The sequence below is a fragment of the Macrobrachium rosenbergii genome, chromosome 53, assembly GCF_040412425.1.
Source record: "Macrobrachium rosenbergii isolate ZJJX-2024 chromosome 53, ASM4041242v1, whole genome shotgun sequence".
In the NCBI taxonomy this organism is placed as follows: domain Eukaryota; kingdom Metazoa; phylum Arthropoda; class Malacostraca; order Decapoda; family Palaemonidae; genus Macrobrachium; species Macrobrachium rosenbergii.
The window spans coordinates 50444443-50467038 of NC_089793.1; the positions used below are offsets into that span (position 1 = coordinate 50444443).

Genomic DNA, 22596 nt, shown 5'->3' on the forward strand with positions numbered 1-22596 from the left:
GAACAGACTCAGAGCGATCCCGGCGTGGAAATATGTCATCTAATCAGGTATCGTGGTCGATCCCGAAGCAACACTGAATGAATGTCGGGACTGCTTCATGCGAGATATCTTGAAAAATCTAGCCAACTACTGCTGTGTCTGCGATGCTCACTGTCAACCTGAAAGAAAAGCAAAGATGATTAGTAGAGGGAGGCTCCTCCCGCTACATGGGGAACTGCCCTACGCAGCGGGAGGAGGTACTCTAGACAAGATCGCCCAATAGCTAACCCCCCCACCCCCGGGTCTTTGCCTGACAAGCAAGCGAAGAGGACGAAGGAGAGAGATCTACTAAAGGGGAGAAGGAAGAACCTACGGGAAGAGAAAAAAAGGACGGAGGGGAGGCCACCAAGGGCGCCGTGGAAGCAGAACTTATCAACGACAAAGCGCAACCTCCCAATCGGCCTGCAATTCTCTAAGCGCAGGTGGCGAGCAACACTCAGCATAAGTAGGAAGAAATTAGTAATGCCCCTTATACACGGAAGGCGGAAGCCCAAGAAGGGAACTAACTCTTACGTCCCGATGGATGTAGGGGAGAGAAGATATTGCGTCCCAAACTATATCTCCGAAAGTACAGGGGCGCCTTCAGTATTTACATAAAAGGCTGCTAGAGAGAAGCATTACCACTTGGTTACGCTACTCCAGTTACGCCCTTGGCCGTCAAACCCAAGACACAGGCAGGGAACGACGGCTTATGCAAGGTTATCACAAATCGTGGGTTTGTATTAATAAATATCAAACACACGTATATATAAACAAAAAAACAGAAAGATCCCACCGGGATAATAAGAGCTTAACGACAGTCAGGCAGAGAGAACGAAAACACGTCAGCAATGCATGACGACCGAAAGCAAACTGGAATGTTTACATCCGGGTAGGCGGGTATCCCCGCCTACCTGGAGGTAGTTACTGCCTAACCACCTTGCTCAAGAGTTTAACGGCCGTTTCCAGCCTACGCCTGAAAGTAATTCCTAATGTATAGGACCGAAGGTTTGTATATTGTGTCAGAACAAATTAATTTACAAGTTGAATTGCATTAGGGTAGTCATGTGTTGCATCTTTGCTTCAACTTTTGAGGTTCTACTTATGCTACATCCACAGGGAGGCTGTTCCACAGTCCAACATTGTGAGGAATAAAGGATCTCTGGAATTAAGAAGTTCAACACCAAGGCACATTTACTGAATACTGGTGCTGCTATTCTGCAAATCCAGTAGCTCTTGGCAGGAGATCATCAGGGATCAGTTGTGAATGTGAAAGATCTCTGTTAAAATACAACTTAAGAAAAACTGACAAACAAGAGATCATCTGTCGGTGGTCTGTTGCCCAAAGATGATGTCATGAACTCTGAGAGTGGATAGAAAGTGCTTTGAATATTACTGGCATCACAAAAGGCTTTGGCACATATTCAAGAGATCAATCATATTTCTCAAAGTACTTTTCCCGCTGAATGTTGATTTAATTTTAAAGAATTTGATGTTTATTCCTCTAGGAAATACTTGTATGCCTGTAATCCATTACAATGGTCCCACTTAACTAACGATCAGAGGAGCCACAGTGGGAACCTGGGGCTTTTAAATTAGGGTGAATACCAAGGGTACACAGTGACCTTACATAGAACACTGGGTTCTAACCAGACCATCAGGGTGGTGGATTCCCTCAAACCTTACAGGTAATGATGGGAAACAGGTCATTACTGAGAACTGGTCAGGAAGAAAGAAATGTTACAACTGACTACAAATGATTACAAAAGAATCAGTCCAGCTAAAAAAACTAGTATGAGAGAATTTCCAAAGCAGCCCCAAAATGTTCCAAGACTAACAAAGGATGCTTCATGTACTATATGTACCAAGGGACCACCAAAGTACCTTCAGCAACTCCCAGGAAACCCAGGGAAACCCCACCACCACAGGAGGAGTGACAGGTGCAAGCGAATGGTCGATGACTGTGTAGGGGATGACCACCACACATATACTAGTGCCATTATGAGCAGAAAGCCCAGCTTAGTTGTCCACAAGTGTCATGGCAGAGTTGGTGCCACAAGGAGACAAGAGTGAAGGAAGTATTACCTCCCGACAGTCTTCGTGTTCTTCCTCTGCTTGGCCATCACAAAGCACTTTTGGTAGTGTAAAATATTATTCAGATATTATTCAAGTTTTAATGAGGTCAAATGAAAGATTTTATTCATATATAAACTATTTCTATAATTCATAAATATTTTTCAAGTTTATACACTGAAATACACAAAAAAAGCCATTTACGAAGCGAGTCCTGTCTCAACAATTCAGACTGGTTAGCTTAAATCAGAATACAGGAATACATTACATTAGTCATTTACAAAACAAGTCCTGTCTCAACACTTCTGACTGGTTAGCTTAAAACAGAATACAGTGATACAATACTTTAGTCATTTACGAACAAATCCTGTCTCAACACTTCTGACTGGTTAGCTTAAAACAGAATACAGTGATACAGTACTTTAGTCATTTACGAACAAATCCTGTCTCAACACTTCTGACGGTTAGCTTACAACAGAATACAGCAATAAAGTATTTTACTCATTCACAAAGCAAATCCTGTCTCAACACTTTTGACGGTTAGCTTAAAACAGAATACAGTACAGCAATACAGTACTTTAGTCATTTACAAAGCAAGTCCTCCCTCAACACTTCTGATGGTTAGCTTACAACAGAATACAGCAATACAGAACTTTAGTCATTTACAAAGCAATCCTCTCTCAACACTTCTGACTGGTTAGCTTATAACAGAATACAGTACTTTAGTCATTTACAAAGCAATCCTCTCTCAACACTTCTGACTGGTTAGCTTATAACAGAATACAGCAATACAGTACTTTAGTCATTTACAAAGCAAGTCCTCCCTCAACACTTCATACTGGTTAGCTTACAACGGAATACAGTAATAGTCAGTCAGTCCACTGTGTCCAGTGGGGTAATACAAAGCAATAGGATTTACTAATGAAGTACCACATTCTTTGTAGAATATTAAAACCAAGAACATATAAAAAATAATCAAATAAAAACAAACCTAATTTTCATTGATGTTTAATGAAAAACCAGTCTTTTTATTGCACTAAGTCAGTTTTACATATATGACTTCTTTCTAGTATGAGTTTTTACACACCTTTGGGACACCTTGATTCATAATACAGTATCTCCTTTGACACTCATGAGACGTGAATGGCTTCTCTCCAGTATGGGTTCTCATAATGTTTTTTAGAGCAGAGGAATACTAAAAACCTTTCTGGCATTCAGTATATTTAAATGCCCTCTAAATATGACACTTTCATGATAAAATAGTGCTATATATACTTAGCAAGTAATTATATAGCTATAGTGTCTAACTAGTACTGCAGCTAAAATTTGAAAACTCATGGTAGCAATCTTTTACTTTGGTGTAGGTAACTAGTCCCACCCACTTTCGGAGAGAAACAACTTGGCATGGAACCTCAATTTCTTTGTGCCCTTATGTCCATGCGACGGGAGGAGGGTGGGCTCCCATTCTTTAATTACTTGGTAAGTATATATAAAACTTTATTTTATGTCATTTTTATATAAGTAACTTACCAAGCAATTACACAGCTGATTTCCACATTGACAGGAGGTGGGATGCATGGACCAATACTACCCCAAAATATTAGTACATGTAATGAATTTGAGAATAGAAAAGAAATTGCCAGCACTGATACAATGCTTGTTGTTTCCTTACCTGGTAAGAGAGCTGCTGCAGGAAGATACTGCCTCTGGTTGGCGCTCACCTTACCCTGCAGCAGCGTGTCGGTATAGCCGTGGGGCGCCTGCTACATAAGTGGGAGCCTTAAGCGAAGGAACTTTCCAATCACTAACAAAGCATAAAAATTTGCCCCTGCCCTGGGTGCAGTGCTGTCACAAAAAACAACCAGACCAAAGACAACTCCACTAAAAACTGGCGGGTCTCCAAGTACATAGTACCCCCAGGCTCCCCTAAGGACTCAACAACCTATGCTAAGGCGAAGAGATTCAGGATGGAAGGGATACTTCCTACACTTCTTCCCCCTGCACCATGCCACCCACTGACAATGGGCCTAGGGTACTGCAATTATTAAAAACAGTTTCCACTTCCTTTAAGTATGGGACGCAAACACTGACTTGCATTTCCAATACGCACAGTAGCTTGGAGAATGGAAGAGAGAGAGAGATCATGATTGAAAGCTAACAATGTAGCAACAGCTCTAATAGGATGAGCTCTGACTTTAAAAACGGGAAACAGTTCTTCTCCAATATGAGAATGAGCTTCATGAATGAGGTCCCTTAAAAAGCAAGACATGACATTCTTCGTAAGGGGTCGAGAGGGGTCTTTGACCAAACACCATAAGTTACTGGCAGGTCCCTGTATCTTCTCAGTCCTGCATAGGTAATATTTTAAAGCGACCAAGGGACAAAGCACTCTCTTCATCTTCCGAACCTAACACTTGCATTAAATTCTTGATGTTAAAAGAACGAGGCCAGGGTTTTGACGGAGTCTTGTTCTTTGCAAGAAATCCCAGGGTATTATTACCTTAGGCGAATCAGACCCCTATGTCAACTGCATGTACTTCACTGATCCTTTTAGCAGTGGCTAGGACAACCAGGAAGAGGATCTTCTTAGTAAGATTCCTAAGGGATATGGAGTTAAGAGGTTTGAAAACAGTACTAGATAGCCACTTAAGGACCGCATCTAGGTTCCATGATACTTGTTCCGTATTCCTTTGCTTACTAGAGTCAAAAGATCTACTGTAATGAGATCAGATATATCCTGGTTAGAAAGGTCCAGGCCTCTATGCTGGAAAACCGAGTTAAGCATGGACCTGTAACCTTTAATTGTGGCAGAGGACAAACCTCTTGTGGTCCTCAGGAATAACAGAAAATCTACAGTTTCTGTTAAGGACGTCTTAGAAGATGCCCTTTAAATGTCTTAGCTCTGAGTAATTTCTTGACAGTCCATAACCTGTCAGGGCTAGATTTGACAACCCTCATTGAAACTGTCTGAAATCGGGTTGTCTCAATGAAACTGTCTGAAATAGGGTTGTCTCAATGAAACGGTCTGAAATTGGGTTGTCTCAATGAAACTGTCTGAAATAGGGTTGTCTGAGCAGATTGCATTTTAGTGGTAGAAGCCTGGGAAAATCTACTACAAGTTCCAGGAGATCCGAGAACCACTCTCTTAGAGCCAGAATGGGGGATATTAGTGTCATCGACTCATTCTGGTTGGATTGGAACTTGTTCAGGACTTCTCTGTCAAGGGTCTAGGACTGGTGAACAAAATAATATTAGACGATGGTTCTTAGAAGTCGCGAAGAGATCCAGCGTTGGTTTCCCCACAGTTTCCACAGGTCTAGGCAAACTTGTGGATCTAGAGTCCACTCTGTGGGAATGACCTGATTGCATCTGCTCAACTGGTCTGCCAGGACGTTCAGTCTGCTTTGGAAGAATCTGGCTACAATTTTTGTCTGATTCCGACGTGCCCAGAGGAGAAGATTCCTCGCTACTTTGTAGAAGGAGAAAGAATGTGTTCCGCCTTGTTTGCTGATGCAAGACAGGGCTGTGGTACTGTCCGAATGGACTGCCACTGTCATGCTGAACACCTCTGACGCAAAGGCTTGCAATCTGAAGTGGATCGTAATTATGTGACACTTCTCTTGCTCCAGTGACCATGTCCCGGAGACCTCCTTGTCTCCCAGAAGAGGGGCACCAGCCTTCATCTGACGCATCTGCATAAAAGCTTAGGCTGGGGTTCTGAATGAGAAGGGACTTCCCTTTCAGCAGCCTGTCTTAAGACCTCCACCAAAGAAGGTGCTTCTTGATCTCATGGGTTACTGGAAAAGTGAACGAGTCTGGGTGACTTTTCCTGTCCCAGCTGGCTTTGAGGAGGAATTGAAGAACTCCCATGTGTAATCTACCCAGGGACATGAACTGTTCTATGGATGCCAGAGTTCCAAGGAGACTCATCCATTAGTTGGCAGAGCAGGTTTGGAGAGTGAGAAACTCATCTACCATCCGCAGACAGGATTCCACTCTCTTGGGGGATGGAAAAGCCCAAAAAACTAGAGTTCAGCATCATCCCCAAATATACTACTTCCTGAGAAGGAGCCAGCTGGGATTTCTGAAGACTGATTAGTAAGCCTAGATCCTGGTCTAAAATAAGGGTCTCACGAAGGTCCTCCGTGCATCGTTCCTTCGTCCAGGAGCATAGGAGCCAATCGTCTAGGCAGAGTGTGATGTTGATCCCATAAGATGGAGCCACCCTGCAAGGGGAGCAAGAGCACAGGTGAAAACTTGAGGGGCCGTCACTAGTCCAAAGCACAGGGATCGAAACTGGAAGACCCAGACCTGGAAAACAAATCTGAGGTACTTCCTTGAGTCCAGGTGTATGGGGATGTGGAAGTCTGCATCTTGCATGTCTATTGAGACCATCCAGTCTCTTGATAAATGGATGCAAGAATGGAGTGACTTGACTCCATTCTGAATTTTGTCTTCTGAATGAAGATATTCAGAGCACTGATGTCCAGGACCAGTCTCCAACCTCCTGAAGAATTGGGGACTACGAAAAGACGATTGTAGAAACCCTCCGAGTTCACATTTTTTACTATTGCTACTGCCCTCTTGGAGAGGAGGGCAGAAACTTCCTCCAAGAGGGCCGAATACCTCTTTGAGCCTATGGAGTAGACAGTCAAGACTTCTTGACTAATGGAGGTTTTTCCCTGAACAGGATAGATAAAGCCCTTCTTCAGGACTTATACAATCCACTGTTCTGCTCCCTTCTTTTTCCACCTCTCCCAGAAGAGATGGAGCCTGGCACCTACCAGGGCACGGAGGACATGGTCTTCATCTCCTTGATGAAGCCCTAATTGAGGACTTCTTGACTGTCTGAGACGTGAGGCGGACGTTTGACTGAGGTCTGGGAGAAGATCTAGGTCTCCCACCACGAAAGAGATGAGGCTGCAAGGGGGAGGCTTAATTCCCACTGAAAGATGGAAGATCCTTTGGATGTCTTGAGGACTGTGACAAAAGGTCCTGGGTTGACCTCTTGTGTGTGTAAGTGCGAGACAATGTCACTGACAGTTGACTGTAGGAACAAATCAATAATCTTGCACCAGGGGGGAGAAAAGGAGTGCCAACTTCTGCGCTGTAGTGACTCCTTTGGTGGTGCATGAACACCATAGTTCTCTCTTCTTTAACACTCCCATTGTAAAAGAGCTGTCTCTGATGCCCTTATCGGTGCAAGGGGACTCCAAGAGCATCCGAAATGAAGTCCGCAGGCAAGTCAGAGTAGTCCTGCATCTTCCGTGCCAAGCCGCCCGCTGACCAGTCCAAGAAGCTGACAACTTCGAATACCTTGAACAGGTTCTGAAGCAAATGGTCAATTTCAGCTGCTGAAAACATAACCTTAGCCAAGGAAAAAGGTCTTCGAGAGGAGTCAGTGAGCCCAGAGAAGTAACCCTGGGAGGAGGCAGTGGCCCCCAGGGAAGGAGCTTCTCCAGTGGCATAAGAAGCATACCTTCTATTGGCAAGCAGGACAGGAGGATAACTAAATGAAGCTTTCCCTTGCTCCCTCTTGACTGAGAGCCAAGCATCTGCTTTGCTCAGCGCCTTCCTCGCTGACACAGCGAGCACCATCTTGGGCAATCTGGAGGACTTCACAGGTTGATTGCTCATCATGAACTTGGAAGCAGGAGAGGATGGGGCTGCTGGCGAGAAAAAGGCAGGAAAATTCTGTGGTAAAAAAAAGCAGAAGTACTGCATATGCAGTAGGAGGAGAGTCGTCATCTGCATCCTTAATAGACTCCTCTTCCGCAGAAGACATTGGCGATAAGGACAAGTCCGTGGTCGGCTCAGCTGCAGGAGGGGTTTTTTTCAAAAACCTAAGATATCATCCAACCTCTGTTGGATGGGAGCTAAAGTTGGATCCATGACTGAAGAAGTTGAAGTCTGGCACAGGGCAGTTGGTGCTGCCAAAACCAAAGCTGGCACCAAGTGCTTAGAAGAGGAGACTGGGCAGTCGGGCGCTAGTGGGCACTCCGGAGTCCCCGTAAGTGTGGGCACCTCAGGCCGCTTAGGTGCTACTGGGCGCTCAGGAGATTCCAGTACATCGGGCGCTAATGAACTCACGGACACTGCACCGCCGACAGGCGAATCAGAGCAGTTGCATCTGAGAACCAAAGACGAACTTTTACGAGACAACACTTGGCGTTTCACATCAGAACACACTGGTAAGAAATGTTCTGGGCTATCCCAGAAACTGCAAGAAGGCTCCTCGTGCACTGGGGCAAGAATCCTTGGCCTTCTTACAAGGTACCTGAGGGGTGCAGGATATGTCCACTGCTGGCCTTTTCAATAGCCTGGGTTTACCACTAGAACGCCATTGGCGCTTGTTTTAGAAGCCTCTGAACTCGAGGAAAGATGACGCACTTCTGCAAACACGTCTTTCCACTGGCTGTCTGTCACGCCCTGGGACTCAACTACAGGAGTGACTGAGGGGTCGACTATCCGTGGGCAAACCCCACTGACCTCCCTTGAGCATCCAGTATGGCTTCTCCCAGATTCAGGGGAGTGTGCCAGGGACCTTTGCTTAGGAGAGTCGGCGGGATGGGTAGCCAGCTCCTCCACCTACACCTCACTTGCACTATTCACATTAACTTTATTCACTTGGTCCATTAGGGCTCGAACCGAAGTCCCTAACTGGGCCATAGACTCCACTATTAACTCGAACCATATATTGAATTTTGACTCCAGGTTGGCAATGGCATTGGGTTGGGAAGTATGGGAGCTAAGTAAAGGAACAGGTGGTACAGCTGGAGAACTGGGGATAGGGGGCATTGCAGGCATTGATACAATGGGCACATCATTACTACTGGGAGACTTAGCAGATTCCTGACTAGCTGCGGTCTTATTGTCATTCCTAATAGAAGCTTTTCTCTTCCTATCCCTTTCTAATTTAGAAAGATGAGAACTTGAGACTTTCTTTTGTTTAGGGTCCCAGTCTACACATTCACCACAAGTTAACGTTAATGAGCAAACTTGACCCCTGCCATCAGCGCAAATGGTATGCGAAACATGCTTTGCTGAAGTCAACCTCGTATTGCAGCCTTTACTGCAATAACAAGTGGAAGACGTACTTGCATCAGACATCGTCACAGACAAGTCGGTTACCAAATTCTTAACTCAGGAAAATCTAATTCTTGAAAGAAAACTGTCAAAAATGTGAAAATTTGGTCTTTGAAGAAAAAACCTATCACTGACTAATTGCCAAAAGGCTACCTAAAGTAATATACTTCACCAAGTTTGTCTCAACTGAAAAACCAGCACAGAAAATGAATTCCCAAATTTAGCTGAGAGCTAACAACCTTCGTTGTCAGTCAGCAGAATCAAACTGAGGTTCCTTGCCAAGTTGTTCCTCTCTTTCCCAAAAATGGGCGGGATTAGTTACCTACACCAACACAAAAGATCGCTACCGTGAGTTTTCAAATTTTAGCTGTCGTACTAGTCAGAAACTAAAGCTATGTAATTACTTGGTAAGTTACTTATATAAAAATTATGAATTTTCATGAGTAATCTATAAGTACTTGAAACTGTCCAACATTTTTGACATTAGCACTAGAGAATATCCTCTCTATACAATGATTTCCAATGTGTACTTTGAGAATTTCAGAATTAGAAAAATTACTTGGACAACGATCAAGTATACACTTTCTGCTAGTATGATTTCTCGTGTGCTTTTAGAAGACTTGAAGCATAAAAACTTCTTTGACATAAAGAGCAAGTGAATTGCTTCTATCATGTATGAGTTCTCATGTGTCTTTGGAGATGACTGTCACGAGAAAAACTTCTTTGACATATAGAGCACATATATGGTTTCTCTCCCGTATGAGTTCTCATGTGTTTTTTGAGAGTACTTGATTCAGAAAAACTTCTTTGACACATAGAGCAAGTATAAGGTTTCTCTCCCGTATGAGTTCTCATGTGCGTTTTGAGCTTATCTGATACAGCAAAACTTCTTTGACATGTAGAGCAAGTATATGGTTTTTCTCCAGTATGAGTTTTCATGTGTCTTTTGAGAGCACTTTGATGAGAAAAACTTCTTTGACATATAGAGCAAGTATAAGGTTTCTCTCCTGTATGAGTTCTCATGTGTGTTTTGAGCTTACCTGATGCAGCGAAACTTCTTTGACATGTAGAGCAAGTAAAAGGCTTCTCTCCTGTATGAGTTTTAATGTGGGTTTTGAGATCACTTTGACAAGAAAAACTTCTTTGACATATAGAGCAAGTGTATGGTTTCTCTCCTGTATGAATTCTCATGTGTGCTTTGAGATCACTTTGATATGAAAAACTTCTTTGACATATAGAGCAAATATATGGTTTCTCTCCTGTATGAGTTCTCGTGTGTCTTTTGAGAGTACTTTGATGAAAAAAACTTCTTTGACATGTAGAGCAAGTATATGGTTTCTCTCCTGTATGAATTCTCATGTGTGTTTTGAGAACACTTTGATCAGAAAAACTTCTTTGACATACAGAGCAAGTATATGGTTTCTCTCCTGTATGAGTTCTCATGTGTCTTTTGAGATGACTTGACTGAGAAAAAATTCTTTGACATATACAGCAAGTATATGGTTTCTCTCCTGTATGAATTCTCATGTGTATTTTGAGATCATTTTGAGAAAAAAAACTGCCTTGACATATAGAGCATGTATATGGTTTCTCTCTTGTATGAGTTCTCATGTGCCTTGTGAGATGACTTGATTCAGAAAAACTTCTTTGACATGTAGAGCAAGTGAATGGTTTCTCTCCTGTATGAGTTCTCATGTGGGATTTCAGGTTGCCCATCTGTGAAAATGTCCTTTGGCATTCAGCACAAGTTATTCGCTTCCCTGCTGTGTTGCTTCTCTTTGAAAATACTTTTGTTCTACCCAAATGTCTATTTTCTTCTGCAATACAGATCTTCCCACTTTCATCATCACAGCTTGGAGAGCTGTCCTCGTACTTAATAGACTGGGATGAACAGTTCACATCAAATTCACTATGATAAAAAAATTCTGGTTCTGCCTTGACTTCTAAGGGATCTGCGAGCAAAGAGCCTTCATCTGCATTTTCAGTAAGATCCTCCTCCAAATTCTCCATCTCTTCTTTGATTAATGGCATTTCAACATGATGTTCCATTTACAATACTCAATCCTAGTTAGGATCTGTTGAAATTTTCCTCAGTTTGGAATACTCTGAAATAAAATAAAAAATCTGAGACAAACATGTTCTGAATAGCACCGTTCATGACAAAAACAGAATTTGAAATTCAAAATAATTTCGTGTTTTACAGTATGTGCTTATTTCAACTCTAAAATAAGCATCATCTGGGAAAACAAATATCACATTGCAATAATCATTTGTCTCAAAAGAAATAAAACAGCCTTGGATCGTGTTTGGAATCAACAAATTTATTCAGGCCAAAGTTGGTTGACAATTCAACCAGCAGCTTCTGCCTTTACCGCAAATTCCCGACTGTCAGGTTGCTCAGGAATTTCGGCTGAAACAACCTGGTTTAATTGTTTAACTGTCCTCTTGTGTTTTGAGAAACAAGGTGACATATGTCTCTCAGTTTCGCTTTTTCAGACAGTCCCTGGATGGATCGGTTCTCGACAGCAGCTGGTCGAGAGCAGAGCAGCATGGATTCCTGAAGGATCACCTTTTGTGAGGGTGATGGATGGAGGATCACCTAGTCGAGTGTGTTGGACTTAGCAATGGCTTCCTGAAGGATGGTTGTTGGTGATGAGTGGAATATCACCTACTTGAGTATTTTGGACTTGAGGCCGCAGAAGTTGGTTACCTGATGAAGAATATCGGTGTCATTTCTGAGGATGTGTCAGAGATTAAACCATAATCTCTGGTGCAGAGGTAGTGTTCCTCTAGGGCAATCAATGTAGTTGCCACATCTATTCTGTGGTGGTCGTTTGGAGGACGAAGTCAACAGTATATGATGGACATTCTCAGAAGCTTTTGATTTTGATTCTCATTGGTATGGTACACTGAGCGAGTATGTCTCACTGGCACTGAACGAGTATGACTCGTATATTATTTGATAACGAACGGCTGTAGCTCTTTAATCATTAACATCAGGTTGTCATTTTTATAGGCGTATTACTCTGCTGGTAGCTTATTTAATTGTGATGATTCTGGTATTGCTGTTGTTAAGAATGTACTGCTGCTGTTCAAATGCTATTTTACTGCTTTTTGTCATTGTAAAGGTTTGTGAACTTTGGTGATTTTTGAACTAAGATGGTTCATTTATGGAATTGGGTCTTTTGAGAGTTAATGTTTTGTTTATGTATTATTATTATAGTAATGATTATTTATTGCTGATGACTCTCCAGTGTCTAAATCTTGAACTCATTGTACAAATGTAAAAAATATTATAGGATAATAAACTAATTTCCCTTCACACCCTCCCCCTTGAGTTGTTACGGTCCATCAGTCCTCTCCAGTTCTCAATTTAGTGAGAGTTTAAAGAATCTGTTGACCACAGAAGAAACTGGTCATGACTCTGACTTACCCTAATTTTGACAATCAAATGAACAGCATCTTCCCCTCAAGACTTGGGAGTATTATAAATCTATCTACAGAAGAATGACCTTTTGCTCATACAAACTGTATGTGCATTTTGAGGTGGTTCTAATGAAAAGGCTACTTGGACACCCAGTGAATATAAATAATTTCTATCTAGTAAGAGTTTTCGTGTGCCTTTTGCGAACAGGGGATAGAGAACAACTCCTTCGGCATACGTGAATGGCTGCTTCTCTCCAGTGTGGGTTCTCATATGCACTTTGAAAGGAGAGGAATGATAAAAACTTTTGGTATTCAATGCAAGTGAAAAGCCTTTCTCTAGTATGAATTTTCATGTGTAATTCAGGCTATTCAAATGTGTATAACTTTTTGGACATCAGAACAAATGAATGGCTTCTCTCCAGTATGATTTCTGATGTGTATTTTGAGACTTTCAGAATGAAAGCAAATGGGTGTTACAGACTAATACACACATAAACAAAGCCACTCCAACATCTAAAAACATACCAGACACCTTACACGTCTCGAACTGTCGACCTAACCACCCAGTTCTCCTCGCTGCTGGGAGAAAGGGAGCTGGGGATTTGATACGATACATGTATACATTCGTTACCGGGGTCTAAACGATGTCAGGCAGGGCAGCCGATCGAGGCTACGGCCTACCCCAACGCCAAATCAAAGTCCTTCAAAAAGAAGGCATCGTGCTTACCCCACATAAAAATGGGAAAAAGCATGTTAAAACAAAGAAGAATTTTGAGACTTTCAGAATGAGAAAAACTACTTGGACATAGAGAGCAAGTGAATGGTTTCTCCCCTGTATGAGTTCTCATGGATTCGGAGATGTCTTGAAAGGGTAAAGCTTCTTTGACATATGAGACAAGTCAATGATTTCTCTCCTGTAAGAGTTCTCACATGCATTTTCAGACTATTGGAGCAAGAAAAACTACTTTGACATACAGAGCAAGTGAATGGTTTCTCTCCAGTATGAATTCTCATGACAGTGTTGAGATGATTCAAGTAAGTCAAAGTACTGTGGCATTCAGTGCAAGGATATGTCTCTCTCCAGTATGGATTTTCACGTGGATTTTGAGATGATGACCCAAGTGAGGAAAAGTAATTCGATATTCTGCACAAGTTATTGGTTTCCCCATCATGTTGGTTTTTCGTAAAAAAATCCACATTTTAGTCATTACTTTCATCAACATTATGAGATGGTTTCTCACAAAATTTACAAGACATACGTAATCTGTGAGAATCATCAGCAATTGCAGTAGGCTTTGGTATATATTTTCTTCTCTAATACGCTTCTTTCCACATTCCACATAAAAATTTGGATGGTCTTCTCCATTTTTTATAGAATGGTGTGTATTTTTTACATCAACTTCACCACAATCAATATATAATGGCTCTCCTTTGATTGCTATGGAAGAATCTACAAATAAAGATCCATCAACCATGAATCTGGTATGTTCATCCCCTAAACTGTCATTTTGTTTGATTGAAGGCAAAACTGCATTTTCAGGTTCCATTCTCAAAGGATGTTGAACATACAGATTTGAAACAAAGTAAGTTTTGTGCCAATGAATATTCAGTTTCATCCAAGAAAACAGGTTTTGATGTAGGAAAAACCCTTTTTTGGTAGCTGCTGTGAGTCCTCGAAGGAGATACTCTCATGGATCCATAGAGGCTCCATAAGATGACTAATATCAAAGACTTCTCTTTTAGTCGGTCTCGGCCAGTATACGTATACTGTAGTGCTGAGACTGATCGAGTACAGGACTCAAGACAAGAGGGCTCTTTCTCTCATCTACAGTGCCTACCTCAATTCGATCCCTATTGTCAACCTGCAAGATTGTGGCAACAGCGCATCTTACATAGGTCGCCGCTGTGTTAACCACGTATCTGCGCAAGACCCAGTCTTCATTAGTCTCTTTTAGGTCTATGCAGGATAATTATTCACCAAATCCCATGAATTTTTGTCAAGGAAAGTGGGTGGGTTTGAGGACTCACAGTGGCTACCAGAAACAGGTTTTTCCTATGTTAAAACCTGTTTTTTGATAGCGTAGCCACTGTCTCTCCTCAAAGGAGCTTACCAAAGAAATTGACGGGTGAAGAAATGGCTAGGCTCTTAAAATTCAATCGCAACAACCCAGATAAAATTTTTGTCCAAGGTTAAGCCACAAGTCATAAACCACATTCTTTATTCCAGATACCCATAGGGTTTGGCAACAAAGAACATGAAACTAATCATGAACTTATCTTTATTAAGATGTAGTTTCAAAAGTGACTTGCCTAAATAAGCTGGGTTTGGTCGTAGTATTGTTGCACCTTCCCCAGCAATATCTTAGCAAACCCACCACATTAAGATGACCCCTAGTTTTCCACTTTAGCATCTATGGGGTCAGGACTAACCATGCTGTCTCTGATCACCACCCTGTACACTCTGAGACTTCTTCGGTAGAAACATTTCTGAAGAAAGCCAATGATGTACTTATTTTCCTAATGTCGTGTGTCTTACAAAAGGAGTGTGGGTTTGCCTTTTTAATAGGGGCACTAAACTTATTCTCAGCCCATGTAAAGAGAGTTGTTTGTTTGTGCTAGGGTGTAGGAAAAATGGACCTTCTGGGATGTTTGCCATGACCTCTAGGTAAACCTTAAGTGCTTGAACTGGGCATAATGTTTAGTCTGACAAACAGAGCTGTCTTATCAGAATAGGAGGTTTCCTCTTTAAAGGGCTCTCATTCTTGGCCAGGAATGATGGTCCAGGGGACAAGCTGTTTGAGTGATGTAGTGTCCCCATCTAAGAGAGTCCAGTTCACTGATACAGTACGAGCTCCCTACGCCAAATCAGTCAAGAAGATCGCCTTTTGCAGCATACGAGTTGTGAATGTATTAGGCCCACTGAATTGAGGGGCTGACAGAGGCTGAAGCACCTTATTTAGCGACCGGGTAATTAGAAGCCTTGCAGGAGCAGGTCTTTTTAAGGCAAAAGACCAGAGAAGTAACAATTTCTATATTAGAATCAATACCAAATCCGTGAAGTAAAGGTTCCGTTAATGCTGCCTTGTACGACATGACTGTTGTAACAGCAAAGCGTTTTGTCTTCAACAGAGATCTCGACTGGGCTCTCAGCATGGATATAATCTAACCATACTTTCCATAAGGACTGGTATTGCCAAACAAATGATGTCTGTAATTTCTGCACTACGTACCTACCAATGCTGGGTGGGTAATTTTCACAGTAGACAAGATTTAAAATATCCACACATGAAGGTCTCAACTCAGAAAGGAGGATGCGTAGACAACTTTCCCTCCTACTGTCTGAGATAAGACAGCGGATGATAATGGAATTGACTTTTTTGCCCGTTGTCGAAGTAATAGGAACCAATGCCTGATTGATCAATTTGGGACTATTAAGTAGGCAGCTCCTTTCAAGGTTAGAAGCTTGTTCAAAACCTTCGAAATTTGGAAGTTGGTGTTTCTCGCTTGTGAAAAACAGGTCCATTTCCAGATGTGGAAGCATGTTGGCAATTAATTGAATATGTCGAGTGACTGTCCAACCTCCACTCTGTCGAGGCTGTCGTTTTCCTTGATAATCAATCTGCTATTACATTAAAAGAGCCTGTGAGTGAATTGAGGACACATGCCACTTCTTCGCTTGCGTCATCTGAAGGATGGATAGCATCACTGTACTGAGAGGAGGTGAATGTGAACCTACTTCTTGATGCAGGAAATTGCAGTCATGTTGTCTAGGTCCCACAGTATGTGTCCCTTTGGAAGGTTTCAGTTTTATGAGAGATAAAAAGATAGCCATCAGCTCCAGGAAGTTGACATGACATTTCCTCAGAGCAGGAGACCACCTCCCTGCTACCTGACGATCCTCCCAATGACCTCCCCACCCTGTCAAGAGGATATCCATGTGTATTATCGCTCAAGGCGACCTGTTTGCCAGAGACCCCTTCTTAGACCACAGCCAGAGTATCCCCCCAACTTTATGATTCTTTTGACGGGGGTGATCGCAGATCTTTTTTCTTGCATGCATGGCCAGAATTTTTACATTTTTCAGTTGCAATCTGAGGACTGAGTCTACCACAGATGCCAACTGTAACAGGCCCATCATATGCTCCACCTGCCCTGTGCAAGGAACCTTTCCAGGTCCTTCCTTGTTCTGTTCTGAGTATGGATTTGTTCCAATTTATTATAAAGCCTTTTGCTTACAGCCTGTTGACTATCACTCTTAGGCTTTGTAAGGACTATTTTCTGGTGGCCCCCATATTAACCAATTTGTCTAGGTAGGCTACCAGTTGAATTCCTTCTTTTCTGAGTTCCCAGACAACTACTTTTGTTAATTTTGTAAAGATTCTTGGGGCAATGTTTACCCATAAGGGCATGACCTTGACTCTGTACGTTACCTTCCCTATCCAGAACCCTAAGAAGGGGTGGAAAGGAAAGGCGATAGGGGCACGTCAGTATGTGTCTTCCAAATCTACAACAGTCCAGGTCCCTTGCGGAATGACTGAACATACTTGGGCAGCAGTAGTCATCCAGAAACTGTGGCAAACAATGTGTTTGTTCAATTTTGATAGGACAAGGATCACTTCCATTCAGAGGAATCCTTCCTGGGGGCACTGAAGAGACATGCTTGATGGTGAACATACAAATGTTTCTCTATGGCTCTTTTTAAAAGGGTCCTTCTGCTCGTAATCTTCCAAAGAGGGGTCTGTTTCTTGGAAAACTTCTTTAAAAGGGGCGGAGGAGGAAGATGAGACCATTTCCACCTTAGCTCATTTAGAATTATACAGGCAGTCCCCGGGTTACTGGTCCGGCTCGATGTTCGAGGTTAACCAAAAATATATTCATCAGAAATTATTTCCCGGTTTAGGCATGTTCCGGGGAGACCATTTCGTACACAGATCCGACAGAAGAAATATGGCCCAAAACGGCAGAATAATCATAATTTGGAGGTTTTTTTATGAAAAACTCAATAAAACTGCAGTTTACATCATTTTCAATGCACCCAAAGCACTAAAAGTAAGGTTTTCTTAGGATTTTTGACGATTTTCGACGGGTTTTCAGTTTACGACAATTTTCGGTTTACGACGCAGCGTAAAAACGGAACACCCATCGTAAACCGGGGACTGCCTGTACTGCATCCCCAAGGGAAGGACTTCCATTGCATGTGATGCTGCAGAAGACAACTCCCGACCAAACCATTCTTATTGGGCTCCACCTTTTCCCTTGCCTTTGATAGGCATTCTGGAATTGCTTTTCCTTTTCCCAGTACGAGCATCTTTGCGTGCTTCGAAAGGGATGCTCTTGCTGCTGTTTTCCCTTCTGGTGTTGTTGGAAGGATCCTTTAAGGGCGACTGGAGGCTTGTGTAACACTTTCCAAGGAAAGCATATATTGTACAATTCTTTTGTCATGCTCATTCATAAAGTTGAGCCACAACAGACTCCTCAAAAAGGTCCTTACGGAGGTTACTTTGGGAAGTGACATGTTGGTATCCTCCAATGCTTCCATCCAAACCTTTGTGTGACACTAGAAAATCATAGAGTGCTCCCCATAGGGTCTGCATAAGTGATCTGGCCACAAGAGCGAAAATTGTTCCGGAAGATTCTGGAAGCCTTTTGATGGCAACTTCCAACAAGGTAGTAGAAGTTACAATACGAAGGAGGTGGATCCTGGCATGAAATTCAGCCAAGGCTGTCCCCTCTGAAATTTTTCTTATAGGGGTCCCAAACTTTCGAGTAGTAGAATGATCAGAGACCAGGATGTTAGGGGCAAATGGCTTTAGTTCTGCCACTGGTTCTCGTTTCCCAGTTACTACAAAATTCTGAAAATCTGCCTTCATACAATTAATTATTTTAAAGGCGAAGGGACAGAAGGGTGGGGCTACCCAGTGAGCAACTTGGGTCTTAACCAAGATAGGTGTGGAGCTCGATTTTCCATTAACCTGGTAAGGGGTTTCTTCTATAGCTTTCAATGCTATATTCGTAGGTAGGGTACCACTTCCTTCGGTGGTTTCTCAATGCCTACTGAAGGAGGAACCAGGCATCATTCCGTATTAGGAATCGCTGCTCTGTCTTGAAATTCTATGTGTTCAACTAAAATCATGGTTATTCTTTCATTAATAAGGTATTTACCATCAGAAGCATATACATCAAGGCGTTGCGCCAAGGATTATATGCATCATCAGGGGCGGTTACTGGAGCCCTTATCTATTTGATTTCAAGTTTTGTAGCCAGCACTGGCCAATTTCTTGCTACCAGTCGGAGTTCTGCATCTAATTAAGTTAAAAAGTTCCTAACCTCAGGAGATAAAATCACAAATTTTGAAAGTAAATTGTATTTTTCCTAACTATACAAACCTAAGGTCCTTTACACTAGGAATTACTTTCAGCGTAGAATGGAAACGGCCGTTAAACTCTTGAGCAAGGTGGTTAGGGAGTAACTACCACCAGGTAGGCGGGAATACCCGCCTGCCCGCATGTAAACATTCCAGTTTGCCTTTCGGTCCAGGTTCAGATTGAGGGGTGGCATGAGGTGGGCATAAAGTGTAAAGGACCTCGGGTTTGTATAGTTAGGAAAAATACAATTTACTTTCAAAAACTGTGATTTGTTCTGACACGATATACAAACCATTGGTCCTTTACATTAGGAAGACTCACTGGTTGGAGGGAGGAATCTGAGTGAGTCTCCTGAACTGACTGGAGTTCTGCACACCTGGGCTACTCCTCCTGGTCGAAAGAGCGAGGAGGAGTACCGAGCCTCTGACATATTGATCGGAGTGTAGGAACTGCAAGATCAAATGTCAGATACTGGACCTTTTCACATAAGTGAGGAAACATGACTCATATGAAATAGGCTGGAAGAATCTTAGAGTCCGAGGCAGTAAGTAAAAGCTGAGATAGGGTTTCCCTTATTGCCAGTCTCTCCTTCCTCCCCTTGCTAGAGGAAGGAGCAGAATTGCTTCTATGATTCTAGGAGAAAAATATAACGGGTGCTCGATGTGTAGTCTTACCGCATCAGCGCCAGGTCCAGCACGTGTTGCCAGTCACTCTCGGTATCCTTCTCACTTCCAGAACCAACACCTCAGGCGAGATGCTACTTGTCCTCTTGAAGGAGCCAGGTAAGAAAACACATGTTGAGGAGCCACCACAGGGCCAAGGAAAAAAAGGTTCTAAGGGCCAGTGGGCAAAACCAAAGGAAGGCAAGAGTGTGGTCTATGAGACCATGTCTTGCTTCCAGCCCGACAGAAACTTCTGGAATGCGAGGGATGGACCAAGCTATTGACTTCGTGAGCTCTGTCGAACCTTTTCGGAAAGTACCACAGCTCCCTGAAGGACAACGTAATGAATGATTGGGATCATCGATACAAAGTCCAAGGAGGAGGGGAACAAGGACAACTCTAACCCGACAATAGATACCAAACGATTCGGAGTCCACCTACGATATCTGAGAAGGAGTAGAGGTATTAATCCCTAACACATGTACTTCCATCTTCTACGCCAAGGCCAGAGCAAGATGAGATATGGTCCGAAGAGGGCACATCTCCATCTGACGACTCTCATAAGGGCGCTTGCAGCATGGGACCGGAACCCTAAGCGAGAGTCACATGCCACCCAGGGAACAGTTCCCTGGGACAGCAAGACCGAAGAAGCTTCTCATCTGTAGCTAAATCTCAACTGAGGAGAAGAAGGCTACTTCAGATAGAAGACTAGGTGGCAAGGGCCTACGTTCTTCACAAATGAAAGGGAGAGAAGCAATCCTCGGCAGAGAAGACGAGGATGTCCAGACTTGAAGAGTGACTCTGATCCGAGAAGTTCCATCAACAACACCAACCAGCGAAGACAGCTCCATTCTCTGGGAGTGTTGCAGAGGACTTTCAAGAGATATCCAGCTATATCCGCTACCGCTCGGCGAGAAAGCCTGTGCTTGCAAGGGAATCTGGAAGGTCTCTCAGTCCCGAACACACAGGGATGTACTGCCTCAAGAACCGCTTCTTGCGTAGCTGCTACAGGAAGTTGGGTCAGGCAGAACTCTTCTCGATGTCTCGGCTGTCAGGTCGGATGAAGGCGAAGTCTTCAAGTATTTGTCTGTAACACAAGGTGAGCAATGTTTGAGAACCCCTAGCGAAACAGACAAATACAGAAGGAAAAACGTAGACATCAAGTTTCCCAGAAAGACAGCATGCTTCACCGTAGTGGCCCCTGGGTCTGGTATGAAGGAGCGAGAAAAACTACCGACTTGTCGTGCAGGGAGGCAACAGAAAGACGGTAGGGATTCTCAGTCGAGCAGTCTCTTCGTGTATCTTTGAGTGAGCAGTATGTTCCGTCCCAATCACTCAAACCCAAGGCCAAGCTCGCCTACCAACACATCCCCACCGCTGATGCATCTGGCTAACTGAGATGTCGAGTGCGCTATAGCACACTCGAGTACCTGCAAATGTCGACAGATGAAACAGGAGGGAAAAACAATTCCCTCTTGTTTGTCGACAAATGCCACTACAGTGGTTGTTGTTGTTCAACGAACCACCGAGTGTCGCAAAACTCATCCTGAATTCTCGGAAGGCAAAAAGGCTGCCTTGAATTCAGGATGGTGATGAGAAGGTACTTAACGTCTTGGTCCCACACCTTCAAGACAAAGTCTTACAGGTGTGCGCCTATTCCTCAATCGGTGAATCCGTAAGCAGACACACGATGTGAGGGGGAATATGCAGGCATATTCGAAGGTTCCTTCAATCAAGCATTAGCCTAACTCTTTCCTCATACTTCGCAGAGGAAAGAAAGACAGAGAAATGGAAGCAGACCTCCATTCTCCACCATGGGGAAGCTTCTGCAAGATGACAGGATACCGAGACAATTAGCTCTAGCTGGACTGGCATTTCCCGAATAAGGAGCAAGGGAGAGGAAGCGGATTGGAAGTTTGTTGAAAAGAATTGCCGAGACCCAGGGGAAATGCGGTAGATACTTCTTCTGAAGGAATCCATTCCCAGGTCTTGGCAAGGTCGCTGCCAGCTCCAGAGACTCAATAAGTATTATTTCACTCAGGAATCTGCAGTAGGAGAACTTCTTCCCGGTCGATACTTCTTTCTCTCTTCCCTTCTTCCCTCCTCCCTTATGGGAAAGAGGGTGGAAAGAGACGCAGTTATGCGCACTTTCCTAGAAGGGAAGAAGAGGACTATGTGTTCCGCAATCTTCTACCGAAGCCTGGGACTTCTTAGGAGTTGAGGGGGGGCTGGCTTGAACTCAAGCACGAGTCAAGATGATTAAGACCCAAAGGTCTCGGCCATTGTCCAAAGGACAAGGCAGTGCCCTAGTACGAACCTTGATTACCAAGGTATCTGGCAAATCTCTGCAAGAGAAAGGCAGAACCAAGTAAAGGTTCGTTCCCAAGGGTCGAGCCAACTCGGGACTTAAGAAACCAGAGATCCAAATTGGGACAAAGTCCTTCTTCTTAGCACCAGAATTGCCCACAGAACTGCAATCGGCCAGACCCCCTGAGGCAAGAGGAATTTGTATTCTGTCAAGGCAGGGGAAAAGCTTGGTGCCTCGAACTGAATGAACTCCTTGTCCAAAGAAAAGTATTCATCTGGTCAAGAACGCTCTCGAAAGCAAGGACCGCGGTGGCCCCTGACACTCTCGGCCCCTCGGGAACTGCAAGGGTTGCGAGTGATGAAGATTATTCATTGGGGATCCGCGGTCCTGTCCCGGGGATCCTCGCGCTGACAAATCGGCGGGAAGTTCTCCGAAAAAACGAGGGCCATCGCAACTTGAAGAGGAAGACCCTTGCTGCTCCTGAAGCATGAAACTTCTGTACCTCTCCCTTTGGAGGGAGACCCTGACAGATCTCACGAAATCCTCCTCAGCTACCTGGTTGTACTACGAGACAATCGGGGGACCGACATCCAAAGCACGCCAGGAAGCCGAACTCCGAAGAGCTCTCTCTGTCCGTCTCGTGCCTCCTGGAACAACC

General features: G+C 43.4%; 1 protein-coding gene across 3 annotated transcripts in view; it reads right to left on the bottom strand.

The window, feature by feature from the left end:
- Positions 1 to 22596, bottom strand: part of LOC136834447 (zinc finger protein 271-like) — a 92531-nt gene that overhangs the window by 64018 nt on the left and 5917 nt on the right. Inside the window, exon 2 of one of the 3 annotated variants that reach the window (XM_067097049.1) lies at positions 2213 to 11282. The exons of the other annotated variants lie outside the window; for them this stretch is intronic. Coding sequence (XP_066953150.1) covers positions 9847 to 11226 — 1380 coding nt within the window. The 5' untranslated portion in view covers positions 11227 to 11282 and the 3' untranslated portion in view covers positions 2213 to 9846. Of the gene's footprint in view, positions 1 to 2212; positions 11283 to 22596 lie in introns of those variants that run through there. 3 annotated transcript variants of the gene reach the window in all.